Source organism: Typopeltis vanoorti, chromosome 24 (genome assembly GCF_054136105.1).
Source record: "Typopeltis vanoorti isolate ZY-2024b chromosome 24, IOZ_Tvanoo_1.0, whole genome shotgun sequence".
Lineage (NCBI taxonomy): Eukaryota > Metazoa > Arthropoda > Arachnida > Uropygi > Thelyphonidae > Typopeltis > Typopeltis vanoorti.
Genome location: NC_143572.1, coordinates 71,144,586 through 71,160,597, shown reverse-complemented (window position 1 = coordinate 71,160,597; position 16,012 = coordinate 71,144,586). Strand labels below are relative to the sequence as shown.

The window sequence follows — 16,012 nt, the reverse complement described above, 5'->3', positions numbered from 1 at the left end:
CTTTTTGTTTTAATTAAATAACCACTTATAGGAATTCTTCTTTGAGTTAATTCTTCAATCCAAATTACGAGCGCTCGTTCTGTTTTTTCTAATAACACATCTCTTGAGTACAGTGATAATTTGGCACTTAGTTTTGTGCCAGAAATGACAGATTTTCTTATTGCAACTTCATTCTTTTTAATTGCTCTTATAGTAGATTCGCCTAAATTAAAATGTTTACCAATTGCTGTAGATCCTCTCCTTTTGCTAAGCGATCTAAAATTGCAGTTTCCATTTCCAAAGAAATTGCTTTTCTTTGGTGCTTTTTTTTCTCCATTGGGCCAAATTAAATCTTTAAAATAACAATTAGCAAAATTTAGACTTTCGATAATAAAAAGACAAACACTTACTCACATGCAAAATTAAACTTCACGAACACTCACTGCTTTCACGTTACGCCAGAATGTGCTGCAACACGCTGTTCATTTTTATGTACAACGGCGATGAACAAATTGGTCAACAACACCCGAAATCACGTACTTTATAGGTAAAATTTTCCAACTGTTATACAGGTAAAATAGTTACCACTTTAAAAACTACAATGATCATAAAAGAGAAGTTAATTTTCTGCCATGTAATAATAAACAACTCATCCCACAATACGGATTGATTACCCCAGGGTTTCCCAAACTGTGTTCCGCTAGACATTCTCCTGGAATTTGTCATATTAGTTTTCTAAGCATTTTTCATGAATAAATATGTTATAGTGGAAATATTCTGAGGAGAATAACATTCGTGAATATGTTGAAAAGCTCAGACCCAGAACGTCTAAATAACATCTGTGTAGCAAATGTTAGTGACCAAGCTGTGTGTTTTTAAGCGTGAAAGTATTCATGAATAATCGTTAATTTTCACACATAGAAACCTTTCAACATTTGGGAACGGGAATACCACTGTTTATGACCAATCATAAAAATTGCCTGCAAGCTGATTACAACAATGTGTGGTGTATCCTCTGTTCTCAAAACTGAATGAAATAACATCTGTGTTGCAAATGTTAGTGACCAATCAGCGAGGAAGTATAAAGAAAATTTTTACACTGAAATTGAAGATCAAGGTAGTCTGTATCTGGTTCTCAGATCTAGTAATGCTGAATACTTTCTTCACAAGTTTCGAAACCGTAGTGCCGTGATTTTTTAAAAGTAATAGGCCTACAGATTTAAATTTTAATATGAATAAGAGATAAGGGACTTTGATTAATTTTGGTGTTAAGAATCTCTTATTGAAGTTGTTTGTGATGCAACAGATACTGATTCATCCACCACAAGCCTGCAAAGCTATCTCCAGGATGTACTAAAGTAGTGGAAAACTACCAGCACACAGGAGAAAGTCTGCATTCACTCGTAAGTACTTATAATAATATTATAAATTTTTGGTGATCAGAATGGGATATGTTAATGAAAATCAGCACAAATTAATTTAATGATGTTTATGTTTAATTGATGTTTAATTAATTAATAATTAATGCCCAATTGTTAATTAAAAATAAAAATCAGCTAAATTAACAATTAATTATTAATTAATACATTACAAAATAACCAAGGTGTTCCATGAAAATTTCAGGATTTGTGAAGTGTTCTGTCATAGGAAAAGTTTGTGAAGCGCTGGATTACCCTATTATCACAATGGATTCTCCTTCTGTTGACATACCCAGAAGTGTCGAAAGAGCTTGTATCTGTGGGCATACTATACATAAGTTTTGAAGTTATGCACCGCATAACTTCAAATCCACATAAAAAGAGACCCGAGTGTAGTTAGTTTGTTGGGGAGAGGGAAAGGATGACAAATGTTGGTTAAATTATAAATAAACAAAAAATAAAATATAAAAATCAATTGCTGATAAGTTTTCTCTTTCATTAAGTGTCCTTTCTTATCACTTCATTCGATCTGCAAATTTGGTCTTTTTCTGTGGTGTTTGACTATAATTGATCCATAAAGTACTCTAGAGACTAAACATGGTTTGCATACATCAGGTCTCCAGTAACCAAGATAAAAATTGTCCCTTGTAAGCTAGTTAAAAATTGTTCCCTTAAGAGTTTCTTAACATCCATGCTGCAGTGGGATTTGTTACCTTCAGAATTTGATAAAGTGGAAATTATATTCCCTGGCTAGCAAAATTATCTATCTAGGACAGATAATAACTTTGATGAAAACAATCTTATTTGATCTGCCTGTATACGTTTCTATGTCAAGGATTTTCTATAAAATATCTATGCTTAGTAAGAATGTAAAAGTTAATTTATTAACGATTAAATGAATTACACACACACACACACACAGACAGACACACAGTTACTAAATGTAATACTGAAAAGTCAAATGAAAAATTAAGGTATATCACAAGAAACAATACTTACTATAGTGCTGGTCATTTTATTAAGGCAGTGTGCAAAAGCTTGTGGATAGTAATTTCATTTGCTTTGTCAATTTTATTCTGGAGGGCTTCAACTGTTTCTGGAAATAGTCTTATGCAACAGTAGAACTCTACCATTATATCTTTTGTAACTAACCTGTCAGTTGTATGCAGTGTGCCAAAGGGGGAAAAGCAGAAATGAATACAGGTCAATTTTATTCTGGAGGGCTTCAACTGTTTCTGGAAATAGTCTTATGCAACAGTAGAACTCTACCATTATATCTTTTGTAACTAACCTGTCAGTTGTATGCAGTGTGCCAAAGGGGGAAAAGCAGAAATGAATACAGGGTGTTCGGGATAAATTTGACATATTTATAATTAATTATATTTTTCCGTAAGTTACATGTATTAACACACACTTCTCTTCATTTAAAAGTTTGGACCCTTCTTCATTCATATACAAGATGTCAGAAAGGATGGATAGCTGGAACCCACCTGAATCATGGAAGAGAATAACTTGTATCATGATGATTCGTGCCCGCCATCAAAATAAGGATATTACGACTGCTGCCCAATGCTCCCTGAATACAGTAAAAACAATCAGGCATGAACTAGAGACTTGCAATGGTGACTACGAGGATGTAGCAAGAAGAAAGATCCCTAGCAGACGATCTGATTGCGTTCGTACAGGCAGAATTCCTCGCAAATCTGCAGGAACAGGTGTTGAAGAACCCTGGCATTGGAATTCGGGCTTTGTTCGTGGAGTTGCTAACTGTAGTCAAGCCCTGGATAACAAGGGTAGCCAATGGTAGGCCGTATGTATGGCAGCAGGATTCGGCCCCTTGCCACACCTCTGGGAAAAGTCAAAAATGGTTGTCTGAAAATTTCTACGACTTCACCAGTCCAAATGTTTGGCCTCCAAACTCCCCAGACCTTAACCCCATGGATTATTTTGTATGGGGCGCAGTTGAAAAAGACACCAATCGCACTTCCAGTAATACAAAAGCCCAGTTAATGGATAAAATTAAAACAGTTTTTGTGGCCCTTCTCAGGGAGACTGTAGCATCAGCTTGTTCGAGGTTCCGAAGCAGAATTGAAGCTGTGATCGATGCTAATGGTGGTTATTTTGAGTAAATCTTGTTGATAGTATTGTAATTAACTCTGCCTGTAATGTTTTTTTGTCAATTCATTAAATTTAATAGATACAAAGAAGATTTTCTTTTTCCTTACGAAACTGTCAAATTTATCCCGAACACCCTGTATAATAATACAATATAAAAATATTGTATTGTAATAATGACAATCTAATATAACAATTTGCTCAATCCCTGAATAAATTATAGCAATAATAATGTAGCAGTTTCAGTTATCACTTAAAAAATTTCTGAAATCCACATAGCTTCAGTCTATCTGTATAGGAATCATTCCACAAACCACTCACTATTTTGATCACCTGACTCTGAATTTTCTCCACCACTTCCTCATCTCCAAAAAAACTCTTGACCAGACTTGAGCACAGTAATCCAGATGTATCAAGGCCTTATAAAGAGGAATAACAACTTCCTTATCTCTAACACGTGGAAAGGCTTATGTGTTGAAGTACATGTTAATTTATTTTCACGGTAATGATTATAACACAGAATGATAAGAAAATAATATTTATTAGATTATTAGCTGTTATTTCACTGGCATTGTATCCAGTATCTTCAGAGCACAAGAACAGTTTGTCACAGTACACAAAACAACAATAATTTGGCATAACAGTGAGACTAGTTTAAAAAAGTTGTTGTAATGGACAACACAAGGAACTGAAGTCCTAATTAGATGCCATCTATGTTGGAAAAAGAGAGAAAACAAGTATTAATTAGATCTTAAACTTGAATTCTGTCTACCATACCCCTAAATCTCTAGCTTCATCTATTTCCTGGAGTACATTGCTATCGATGTGATACACAACTTGTAATCTGTTTATCCTAAAATGCCCTAAGTCATCTCCACATCGCCTTTATTAACTATTACTGTAATTTTGCATCATCAGCAAACAAGTCGATATTTCCTTTCGGGTTATTTTCTATATCATTTATGTACAAATTAAACAGCAATGGTCCCAACACCAAACCTTGTGGCACACCACTCGTCACCTGTTTTTGCCTCGATTCTGCCTCTCTGTATACCAGTTTTTGATATCTGTCCAGCAGCCACCCTCTTATCCACATAACCAGTGTCATGTCCATTCCCATTTGTTCTAATTTACATAAAGTATGTAAAAACTACAGTATCCTTTTAGCCCCCCCCCCCCACAACTTTACTTTCTGAATTGACTAACCTATTCAATATTTTTGCTTGAGAGACTAGCTTCCTCACTTGGTCATTCTAACACTCACTCGCTTTGTGAATGCCTTTACACAAACTTATTTGATTCCACCCTAATTCCTTAAGTTTCTCTGAATTTACACTTTAGCATGCTCAGTTAACAAAGCTTTCTCTAGACACTCAACACCAAAACCATTTAGATGCAGTCCATCAGCATTGTACAAATCAAAATTTCTGTCAAATTTTGATTTGTACAACGATATAGACTCATTGGCTATTACTGCCCTTCTTCTCAGTGTGCTTTTATCATAGCATGGTAGGAGACTTACAATCTTCACTTTCTTACTCTAGTTTTGCCTCTTCTAACAACTCCTTTACATCTTTCTTTATAGACTACTTCTTGCTTTTCAAATCATTTGTGCTGATCAAGACAATCATTTCCTTTCACTTACCTTTTTGCATCTGGATTGCAAAAAGGTATCCTGAATATATTAAACATTTTTCCAAAGGAAGAGATAGACTTAGCATGCTCAGTTAACAAAGCTTTCTCTAGACACTCAACACCAAAACCATTTAGATGCAGTCCATCAGCATTGTACAAATCAAAATTTCTGTCAAATTTTGATTTGTACAATGATATAGACTCATTGGCTATTACTGCCCTTCTTCTCAGTGTGCTTTTATCATAGCATGGTAGGAGACTTACAATCTTCACTTTCTTACTCTAGTTTTGCCTCTTCTAACAACTCCTTTACATCTTTCTTTATAGACTACTTCTTGCTTTTCAAATCATTTGTGCTGATCAAGACAATCATTTCCTTTCACTTACCTTTTTGCATCTGGATTGCAAAAAGGTATCCTGAATATATTAAACATTTTTCCAAAGGAAGAGATAGACACTAGCTTCCCAGATCATTTGATAAATATATCCAGAGAGTGGTAAGCCCTCAATTTCTTGAAAATTAGATAACTCTATAAAGGCAAAGGAATAGAAAATTCTTGTAGTGATATTTTTGTGGATTCCATGAAAATATGAATGATATCAAGGTCCATATGTAGAAACATAAACCTATCTGTTTCTGTCTGCAGGAGACATATTTAAAACCCAGTAAGGGATCCTACTTTCTGACATTTCACTATCTGTTTCTGTCTGCAGGAGACATATTTAAAACCCAGTAAGGGATCCTACTTTCTGACATTTCACTATTTGTAGAGACAAATGGAGATGACTCGCTCATGGATGGAGTCACTATCCTTCTGGACAATAATATCCCTTTTCTGCACATTCCACTTAACACCACTCTGTACGCTTGCCATTTTATTCTCAGTGTGATTCTTATTACAGTGTGTTCCATCTCTTTATCACTGTGCTCTGGATAACATTATGTTGCAGCTGCTCCATCCATACTTATTATAAGCTTTTTAATAGACATAATACTCTGAGGTGATGCCAATATATGGCTAAGCTTGATTGCTGAGTATTATCCTTGACAACAACCACCTCTTCTTAATAATGGATACAATTTTTGCTTGTTATTAAGAAGTAACATTTAGAAAACAGTGAACTCTTTTATAACACACAGTGTGGCTTTCATAGATACTGATCAACATTGGACCATTTAGTCTATTTTGAAATATCTATCAGAGATGGTGCATCCCTTAATTGTGATTATGTATTTGTTATTTTATTATATTTTTTTTGTACACATGGAAAAAGTTTATGACAGACTTGAGATAGGTTGTATTAAAAGACCTATATAATCTAGGTCTCAGGAGACATATTCCTGTTTTTATTAAAAACTTTTCTCTAGCTGAATTTACCAATTGAGTGGGAAGCACATTATCCCCAGCCATACTGCCAAGAAGAGAATGTTCCCTAGGGCTCTGTATTAAGTACAACACTCTTTGCTGTCAAAGTAAATTCAGCCACTGAACAACTTCTTCCCACAACGCACAGTGCTTTATATGTGTTGATGACTACAATTTTCTACATTCATGTAACATGAGGGTTATTGAAGAGCAACTTCAGTTGATCAAGTAATTGATCATATGTGTTTCTGGATTCAGGTTTTCAGCAGAAAAAAGTCTGACTTGATCCAGAGTTAAAAATGAGACAAACTATTATCCCATTCGCAACAAAGACCAAGTTCTTAGGACTCATTTTTGACAGAAAACTTTCATTCTTTACACGTATTTTTCCTAAGAGAAAGTCAAATGCATCCTCTACAGAATGGCATGCTGATTGATGTTCCTTACTTCACTTATCATGCACTTGTTTGCTCAAAGCATGATTATTGGTCACAAATTTATGCTTTTTGTGTGTATGTGTGAGAGAGGGAGAGAAAGAAAGCACCTTGTGATGGTTGGATCCTATTGAACATGAAGTTATGTGAATAGCCAGTACATTCCAAAGGATGCAAAAGAGATACAAAGAGGAAACTATTTACTGCATTACAACTGCCTGAAATTCTCTTATGCTGAGATGATGATATTTAAGAAAATATCAAGAGCTACACAAACCTATTTGTTTACTCTTCCATCTGATAATTTCAGCATATGTCGCCCAGTTACGGTGTTACAAATGAAAGAACTATAATGTTTTCACTAAATGAGAATGCACTTGTCAAAAAAGATCAAAACAAAGAAAAACCTTCCAGCACTTCCACAGAAAAAATAGATATCTGTAACCACTGACTGAATCTAAATTTAACATAAGAACTGAGCATGACATATCAGATGATGTATTAAACAATTTTCCAAAAGGAAGAGATGGACACCAGCTGCTCATGCTTCTCTAAATCATCTTATGACAAAGTGAATGAACCCATACTCACTTTGACAGAAGCAGTTGTCTCTTAATTATGCCCTAAAAATAGTTTTCCTAGGCAGACTAGCATGCCCCCCCCCCCTACATTGGGAAGTTTATTACACACATCGAACTGTCATTTGCCCATTTGATATGCAAGTGAAAGAGATTATAGAAGCTGTTGGAATCAATGTATCTTCACAGTACATTTTTTTTTTTTTTCTGCATGGGAGGTTTGCATCAGTCAGCCTCTTGCTGTATCATTCAAGGAAGTTGCTTATACCATATCAGTCTACCTGAAGATATTTAATACATACAGAGTAATGTACTCTGGTTTCTTGCCTGTCAATACTGATGGTTGGAGGTCTGAGACATCTGTTGGCTGTTCTGTTCCAGTCAGATTCCACTTGAGTGCTATAACTATATAGGGATTTATACAGACTTATTGAGTTCTTTATGGGTCATCTCCTCTCCTGTGTACAATCCACATCCAGTGCTTTACGATGTTTTACATTTATAATAAATTGAATGACGATCCTTAATTTTAATGTTCAGATGCCTAATTCCTACCCACATTGGAATCGAGGGAAATGAGACTGCAGATGTAGCTGCTAGGTCAGCTCATACTTTCCTTCTGCTTTACATACTACAGACAATGAGAGCAAAATTAATCAGTAGCAGTCATCTTGGCAAGAAACGCCAATAGATTGCATGAAATTAAACTTACAATTAAATTAAGCATTTGCAGTCTTGTCTACACAGAAACAGGTGTAAGAGAGAGAGGAACATGTTTTCTTGCTAGGCACAGTCGTCTTACATTCTTATCTATTGAGGACTTATGACTTATCTATTTGTAAACAACATAACACTCATGTTACTATCTGCCATGTTCTGGTGGATGTGGATACCAGTACGAATAAGAGCAAAGTTAATCAGTAGCAGTCATCTTGGCAAGAAACGCTAATAGATTGCATGAAATTAAACCTACAATTAAATTAAGAATTTCTGTCTTGTCTACACAGAAACAGGTGAGAGAGAGAGAGAGAGGAACATGTTTTCTTGCTAGGCACAGTCATCTTACATTCTTATCTATTGAGAACTCATGACTTATCTGTTTGCAAACAACATAACTCTCTTGTTACTATCTGCTATGTTCTGGTGGATGCCAGTACAAAAGAGGAATGCGATTTTTTACTAATTTGGCCAAGCCAGATTAGTAAAATACTCATATTTTGTCACTCATACAAATTTCAATAAGTTTTTAACTTTTTTACAATGCATTAATTTATACAAACACATTTGATCATTAAATGTAATTTATATATAGTACAGTGTTGCTCTCTCTTTTTTTTTGAATATGTTGTTTTACATTAGACATTAATTTACTTATTTTTATTTTCCCCCATTTCTCAGAAATAGGTTGAATTTGGGCTAAATTCCAGTCTGCATGATGAATGTCAGCAGAATAGGAGAGAATAAAAAAAAGTGGCATAGAACGGGAGTCAAGTTGAGTACAAACCTTGCGAAAATTGGAGAAACAGCATTAGGACTAGGAGACTGGTATCATCAAAGAGGTGAATGTTGTGTATTTGGAATGGTAGATTATATTTTCCAAGATTGTCAGTGTAAGCATTAGAGAAGTAAAAAAAAAAGGTAGGATATTGTCATTTTATGTAGGTAACGATGCATTAGAACTATCAGAGTGCAGAAGTGTTCTATGGAAGGTGGGTGGTTGAACAAAAATTATTACCAGTGGCTTTGGCAAGAGATTAGAAAGCATGACTTCCATTTGAATATGATGCAGGTTTCCTGATGGTTTCTTTTTCAAAGTCAGTTTTGGATGTGTTGGTAATTCGCTTTCAGCTATTTCATGCTTTGGTATAAACCGAAAAGGAAGATGATGGTTTGAATGAGTGGATCAGTAGAATAGAAGGAATTGCAGATTTTGAGAGTTGGTACCTCTGTTGAGTTCTAGGACTTATCATCTTATCATGAGAGACTGCTCCATAACTCCAATTAAATGTATTTTTGCTTGAACATGTTTTGCTGGAGGAACCAAGAGTAATCACTCTTGCTATTTCTCTGTATAAAACTGGATAACTCTCCTTCAATGAAAAAGTCCTAGTAAAAATTTCTCCTCCACATAGGCTCTTTGAACATGTAACTGCGGCTCTTTAACTTTTAGCCTATTACAAGTTCAGTTTGCCTGTACATTGTGAGTAAAGCACACGTATTGCAAGATTTTGAAGATTGATTGTTGTGCCGGTGGTAAGTATAAAATAGTTAAAAGCGGAACAAAATAATATCCATGTGTTCGATGAATGGAGTAGCTTACTGGACATGTATATAAATTTGAAAATATTTGTGTTTGAACTTCTCTGAGTTTTTGGTTTGATGTATTTCTTTGGAGCAACTTTATCAAAAATAAATCAAGAAACAGCCTGACAATGCATGCCTCTCAACATATGTAATCCCCCAAACCAGCCTTGAAGTGTTTACACGTCAATAATTACATGGTTGTGAAGTGTCCACGAAGTTAATATAATGTTTGGATGCTATTGAAATAACATGGATGCGAAGCTTATATTTTTTATCCATATGTCCAATTAGGTGGTTAAAGATGAAAATTATGGCTTACTCGCCTGATGTTGAGAGACCCACTCAAGAAGTTCAGTGCCAAAAAAGTCACATTAATTCATACCTCGTTGGATGTTTATCTTTTTTTCAGTATTAATAAATAATATTTCAAAAAAATATTTTTTAAATAAAACACCTTCCCACTCTATTCCATTTATTTAAAAAAACCGCACCTCCCTCCTTCCTCCTCCTTCCAGCTTGAGGTGTGGCTCTTCGGATTCTTTTATTTATTTATTTTTTTTTTTAAATTAGATCAAAAATGGTTTTTCACTGATCTATGGCTTTTGTTGATTTTTATATACAGTTATGTCAATATATAATTTTTTTTTCTTTTGTAAACTGTACAAATTTTTAACTGTCATAGTACTTCAGTTCTGGAAGCTCTGAACCCTAATACTAGTGGCATAGTTGTTTGAGAAAAGAAGGAAATGAGGTTTCTCTAGTCACTGAGGCTGTTTTGACAAGTGGTGCCACTCAGTGACATAGGCATTCCTTATAAATGTTCATGAAAGTATGATCTAAATATATATAGTCGAACTTTATTATAATGAGCATGGAAGTAACGAGATCATGGTTGTAATGAGGAAAAAGCCATAATGATTATAATTTACACACATTCCCATACATTTGCTCACAGTCATCATCATCAATCATAATCTAGTATTGTACTTATGATTTTAGTAACATCTAAGTGCTATCATTGACTACAGTTTGTTTTATGCAATTATTTTTGAAACTTCTAATTGTACTAATTAAACTTTAATAAAATGATTGAATTGCAATATTATGTTCATTTGTGAGTATATTAGTATTATTATTTTTTTTTTTTTAAGGTGGAAAAATTTTGGGCTCTTTATAGTCATATGTTAAAGCCTGTTGAACTCTCTGGCCAAATTGATTTTCATCTCTTTAAATACGGCATTAAACCAATGTGGGAGGTAATCACAGCATGTTTATTTTAATGAATTTTTTATATAAAAATGATCATTTGTAATGTAACTTTTGCATCTTTGGCAGAAATAAATTTATTACTTGAACAAAAAAAGGCAAGATTGTTAATTTCTCAGTATTAAATTGCATTTATTAGAAAACAGATTTCTAAAGGATAAGTAAGGAATAATGTTCACTAACAGAAGGATTTTTGTAAATAGGATCAAGGACTATTATTGTTCAATGATAAAAATTAGAAAAATAAATAAAATACTGTATATAATTGTCAGTTGAAAAAATAAATTGTTTTATAAAATTAAATGTTTACAAAAGTACAGGAATAGTACAGTATAAAAAGGTGCTTATAAGCACTTTTTTTCTGTTTTTCCTCTTGTAAGCACCTTTACATATTTTGGGAAAAGAAAAAAAAAACATTTTTCTTCCTTTATTTTAGCTTTCTGTTTTCTCTGTTTATTCTGTTATCATGATGCTCGGTAGAACCGTTGATTCTCTCATTGTGCACTAACGTTTTTAGAAAAGACACCTGGATGAGATTGGAAGTAAATCCAGAGTAACATCCTAGCCACTGTCTTGTGATACATTGTTATAAATTGATCAACCAGATCTTTATAATTTAGCTGTTCCAAAAAAACGATTTCAGCAGTATTTTTGATTGATTTGGCCTTCTAGTCTGTTTTACTGGGTGATGTTGATTCATCCTTTAATGTTTTCTTAATTTATTAATGTGGCCAACAAGTACCTACCCTTAAGTTTGATTTCTGAAAATTTTTGGAAATCTTGCAGTTAGGTATGGAAAACAGGCCAATTTTTACTTTCTTTTATCCAAGTTTTTCATAAGATCCAGTCAACAAGGAGTGTGTTTTATTCTCTTTCTCGCTCTCTTCCTAATGTAAAATTCAAGACAAAATTTTCTTGACATGATGTTCTGTCACTGCTCTGCTGTCTCATAAGCAACAAAATCAGCAAATATATTAAACAACAAAATTACACGATAACCACAGTAATTAACTTTAATGAAATGAAAGTACAGATATTTCATACTGAAAATAACAGTACATCATCATCATCATTGCACAGAAATAAGCAAATCAAAGAAACAGGAATACAAGGTCCATACAACAATTGGTTTACCAATTAAAAATGGTTGCCAATGCTAGAAATTAATATGTTAATATATAATATTATTAAAACTATTTTTCGAAGTTACATAAAATGAGAATCTCCCAAACTTTTGGGGTGGGGGGGGGAAAGAGACAATGATTCAGATTTGACCAATGTAAAAGGGCTTTGCAACTTTCTTAGAAAAGGCGTTCATATTTAAAACTGCTTCTATGGAGAAGACGAGCTTCATCTCACTGGATATTGTGTTTAGTGTCAATACTATGTTGTGCCAGATCAGACGTCTGAGGTTTCATGTATTCAATATAATATTGATGTTCATTAATTCTTTTTTCAACAGAATGGCCTGTCTGATCAAAGTATGTCAGATTACATTCACAAGGTATCTGGTAAACAACCAGCTAATGATAGAAGTGACAGTTTGTCTTTTGTAGATGGCAACAAATGAGAAATTTTGTTGATAGGAAAATATATGGGAATAAGGTGGTATTTTTTCAAAATTCTACCAATCAGTTTAGAGATACCAGAAATATAAGGGATTGGAAGCCTGGAGTCTGTTGAAGAATCTTGAGGTGTTGGAACATAGGAGTCAATTATTTGCTGGATTTGATTAGGGTTGTAACCATTAAATTCCATTAAAGTTTTGATAGTGAGAAGTTCTTGTTCTAAGCTTGAGGGAGAAGAGCACACATTATGTGCACCTCTCCCTTTAATTAATAGAGCACACATGTGCTCTATTAATTAAAGGAAGAAGAGTAAACTACCAAGTCTTTTCTTTATCCATGGTGAATTAAAAGCTTTTGATCCATCATATTAGAGTGTTAAGTTCATTTTCAGAATGAGGCCAAACAGCAAATACATCATCAACATAATGAAACCAATGAATATTTCTGCTGGAAAAACTATCTATAGATATAGACAGGTTGAAGGCACTGTCATGGGTAGCCCTCTATCTCCACCTTTGGCCAACTATTTTTTTGAACCATCTGGAAGATACCTTGTTCTCATCCATTCATTCCCAACCCTCTCATTGGTTTCATTATGTTGATGCTTTTGCTGTTTGGCCTTCTGAAAATGAACTTAACACTTTCCTACAACATATCAATAGCCTTCATTCATGCACTCAATTCACCATGGAAAAAGAAAAGGCTGATAACTATCATTAGCTGGTGTTTACCAGATGATAGACACCTTGTGAATGTAATCTGACATACTTTGGGCAGACAGGCCGTTCTGTGGAAAAAAAGAATTAATGAACATCAGTATTATATTTAATACATGAAACCTCAAAAGCCTCGTCTGGCACAACATAGTATTGACACTGAACACAGTATCCAGTGGGATGAAGCTCGTTTTCTCCATAGAAGCAGTTTTCAATATGAACGCCTTTTCAAAGAAAGTTGAGAAGCCCTTTTACATTGGCCAAATCTGAATCGGAACGATTGTCTCTCTCTCCCAAAAGTTTGGGAGATTCTCATTTTATGTAACCACCAAAAATAGTTTTAATAATATTATTTATTATTATATATATTTCTAGCATGTGGCAATAGTTTTTAATTGGTAAACCAATTATTGTATGTACCTTGTATTCCTGTTTCTTTGATTTGCTTGTTTCTATGCACTGTTGATGTACTGTTATTTTCACTATGAAATATCTGTACTTTCGTTTCATTAAAGTTAATTACTGTGGTTGTCGTGTAATTTTGTTGTTTATAGTCATGCCACAGGTACCTTTTAAAGATTAGTAAATGTATCATCATTCTCCCTATGACTACAGGTATTGCAATGTTACTTCTTTTGTACTCTGTTACTTCTGTTAGCCTGGACATGCTTTCAAGAGTCTCATTCTTGCTCATTGCTTCTGCAGGATGTATGGAAAGCTTCTCGTTATTGTCATTATGCTATTTATTTATTTAGCATATGGCTCACACATGAAAAGTTACATCACATTAATCCTTAATATATATGAACATAATTGCTGAATTGGCTAGGCCTTTCGCACATTTGTATAACTTGAGTCTCAGCTCAGGAATGATACCACAGGAATGGAAGGAATGTATAATAGTTCCATTGCACAAGGGTGGTGCAAAAACTGATGTTTCTAACTACCGACCTATTAGTATCTCTTGTGTGATAGGGAAGATTTTAAAGAAGTTGGTAAGAATGCTCATAGAGAAATGGGTAGACAAGAATGCTATACTCTGCAGGGAACAGCATGGGTTTACTAATGGAAGATCATGTTTTAGCAATTTGCTCATGTTTTATAACAATGTTACAGCCGAGTTGGATAAAGGGAATGGATACATTATGATAATGTGGGATTTTTCTAAGGCATTTGATATAGGATATCACACGATAGGCTGTTGCGTAAACTGGAGAATATGGGATTGGAATATAATCTATTGACTTGGATCAGGGGATGGTTGACAGACAGATATCAAAAAGTGGTATACAGTGGGTGTGAATCTGCCAGATTTAAGGTAACCAGTGATGTACCTCAGGGTTCAGTCCTTGGGCCATTATTGTTCCATCTATACATTAATGACATCAAGCAGGGTTTATCATCAGATTTGCAGTTGTTTGCTGATGATGCAAAGATCATCATCATCATCAAATTCCTGCCATGTACACTCAAGGGGTGTACAGGATATGACAGTACTACATGAAAAATTTATTTCATTACTAACTTCCTACCTACAATTTTCCTCCAAGTCAGTCTGTTACTTGTCAAGACTCCAACATTATCAGATCTTATATTTCTATCGTCTAAGGCACTTTGTACCGTATCAATCCACCTATATCTTGGTCTTCCTCTGGGTCGTTTTCCTGCCAACCTGGCAGAGAACACTTGTTTTGCTAATCTTTCCTCTCCCATTCTATTTAAGTGACCATACCACCTGAGATTAGCTCTGCTAACGCATTCCTGGATGCTGATAATGTCAAGTTCTTTCGTAATATCCTCGTTTTTAATATGATATTGCCATTGATGCCATCTGTTCACGCCTCTAATCTTTTTCAGGACTCTCATATCTGCGGTCTCTAGTCTTTGGTCAAGTGTTTTACTTCTGACCCAGCTCTCAGATCCATAAGTTAAAACTGGTTTGAACACTGTCTTGTATACAGCTAATTTAGTGTTCCGACTAATTTCTTTCTTATTCCATATGAATTTATTCAATTGACTTCCCACCATACCAGCTTTGCTAATTCTGTTGTCTATTTCTATATTTAATTTACCATCTTCAGTAAAAATCGTGCCTAAGTAGCTGAAATGTTTTACTTGTTCCACAGGTTCTCCATTCACAACACAGTTGACATTTTCAATGATTCTGCCTATTTTCATTGTCTTTGTCTTTTTATTGCTGACCTTCATACCATATCTATTACAACAGCTATTCAATTTAGTCAGAGAGTCTTGCAGACTTGGAGCGGATTTATTTAGAAGTATAACATCATCCGCATAAAGAAAGAGCTGACATTAACATCTCCAATTTTGATATCAGGTTTAATACCACATTCCTTCATAATGTGATCCATATAGATAATGAATAACAGAGGGGATAATGTACATCCTTGTCTCACACCAGATTTAACATTAAACCATCTTCCTGTACTTCCTTCAATTCTAACTGCTGACTTACAACTCAAATAAAGACTAAGTATTGCTTGATATAATGCCCCATTGACACCATATAACTGCAGCGTATTGAATAGCTTCTCTCTTGGCACCTTGTCATATGCCTTTTCCAAATCGACAAAACTTAAATACGGATCTTTGTTATATTCCCATGCTTTCT

General features: G+C 34.4%; 1 protein-coding gene across 2 annotated transcripts in view; it reads left to right on the top strand.

Annotated features, from left to right (window-relative positions):
* eIF4EHP (eukaryotic translation initiation factor 4E homologous protein) overlaps positions 1-16,012 on the top strand; it is a 120,110-nt gene that overhangs the window by 39,244 nt on the left and 64,854 nt on the right. For both annotated transcript variants that reach the window (XM_090413882.1, XM_090413880.1), the window contains exon 4: positions 10,982-11,086. In XM_090413882.1, coding sequence (XP_090270008.1) covers positions 10,982-11,086 — 105 coding nt within the window. The remainder of the gene's footprint in view (positions 1-10,981; positions 11,087-16,012) is intronic.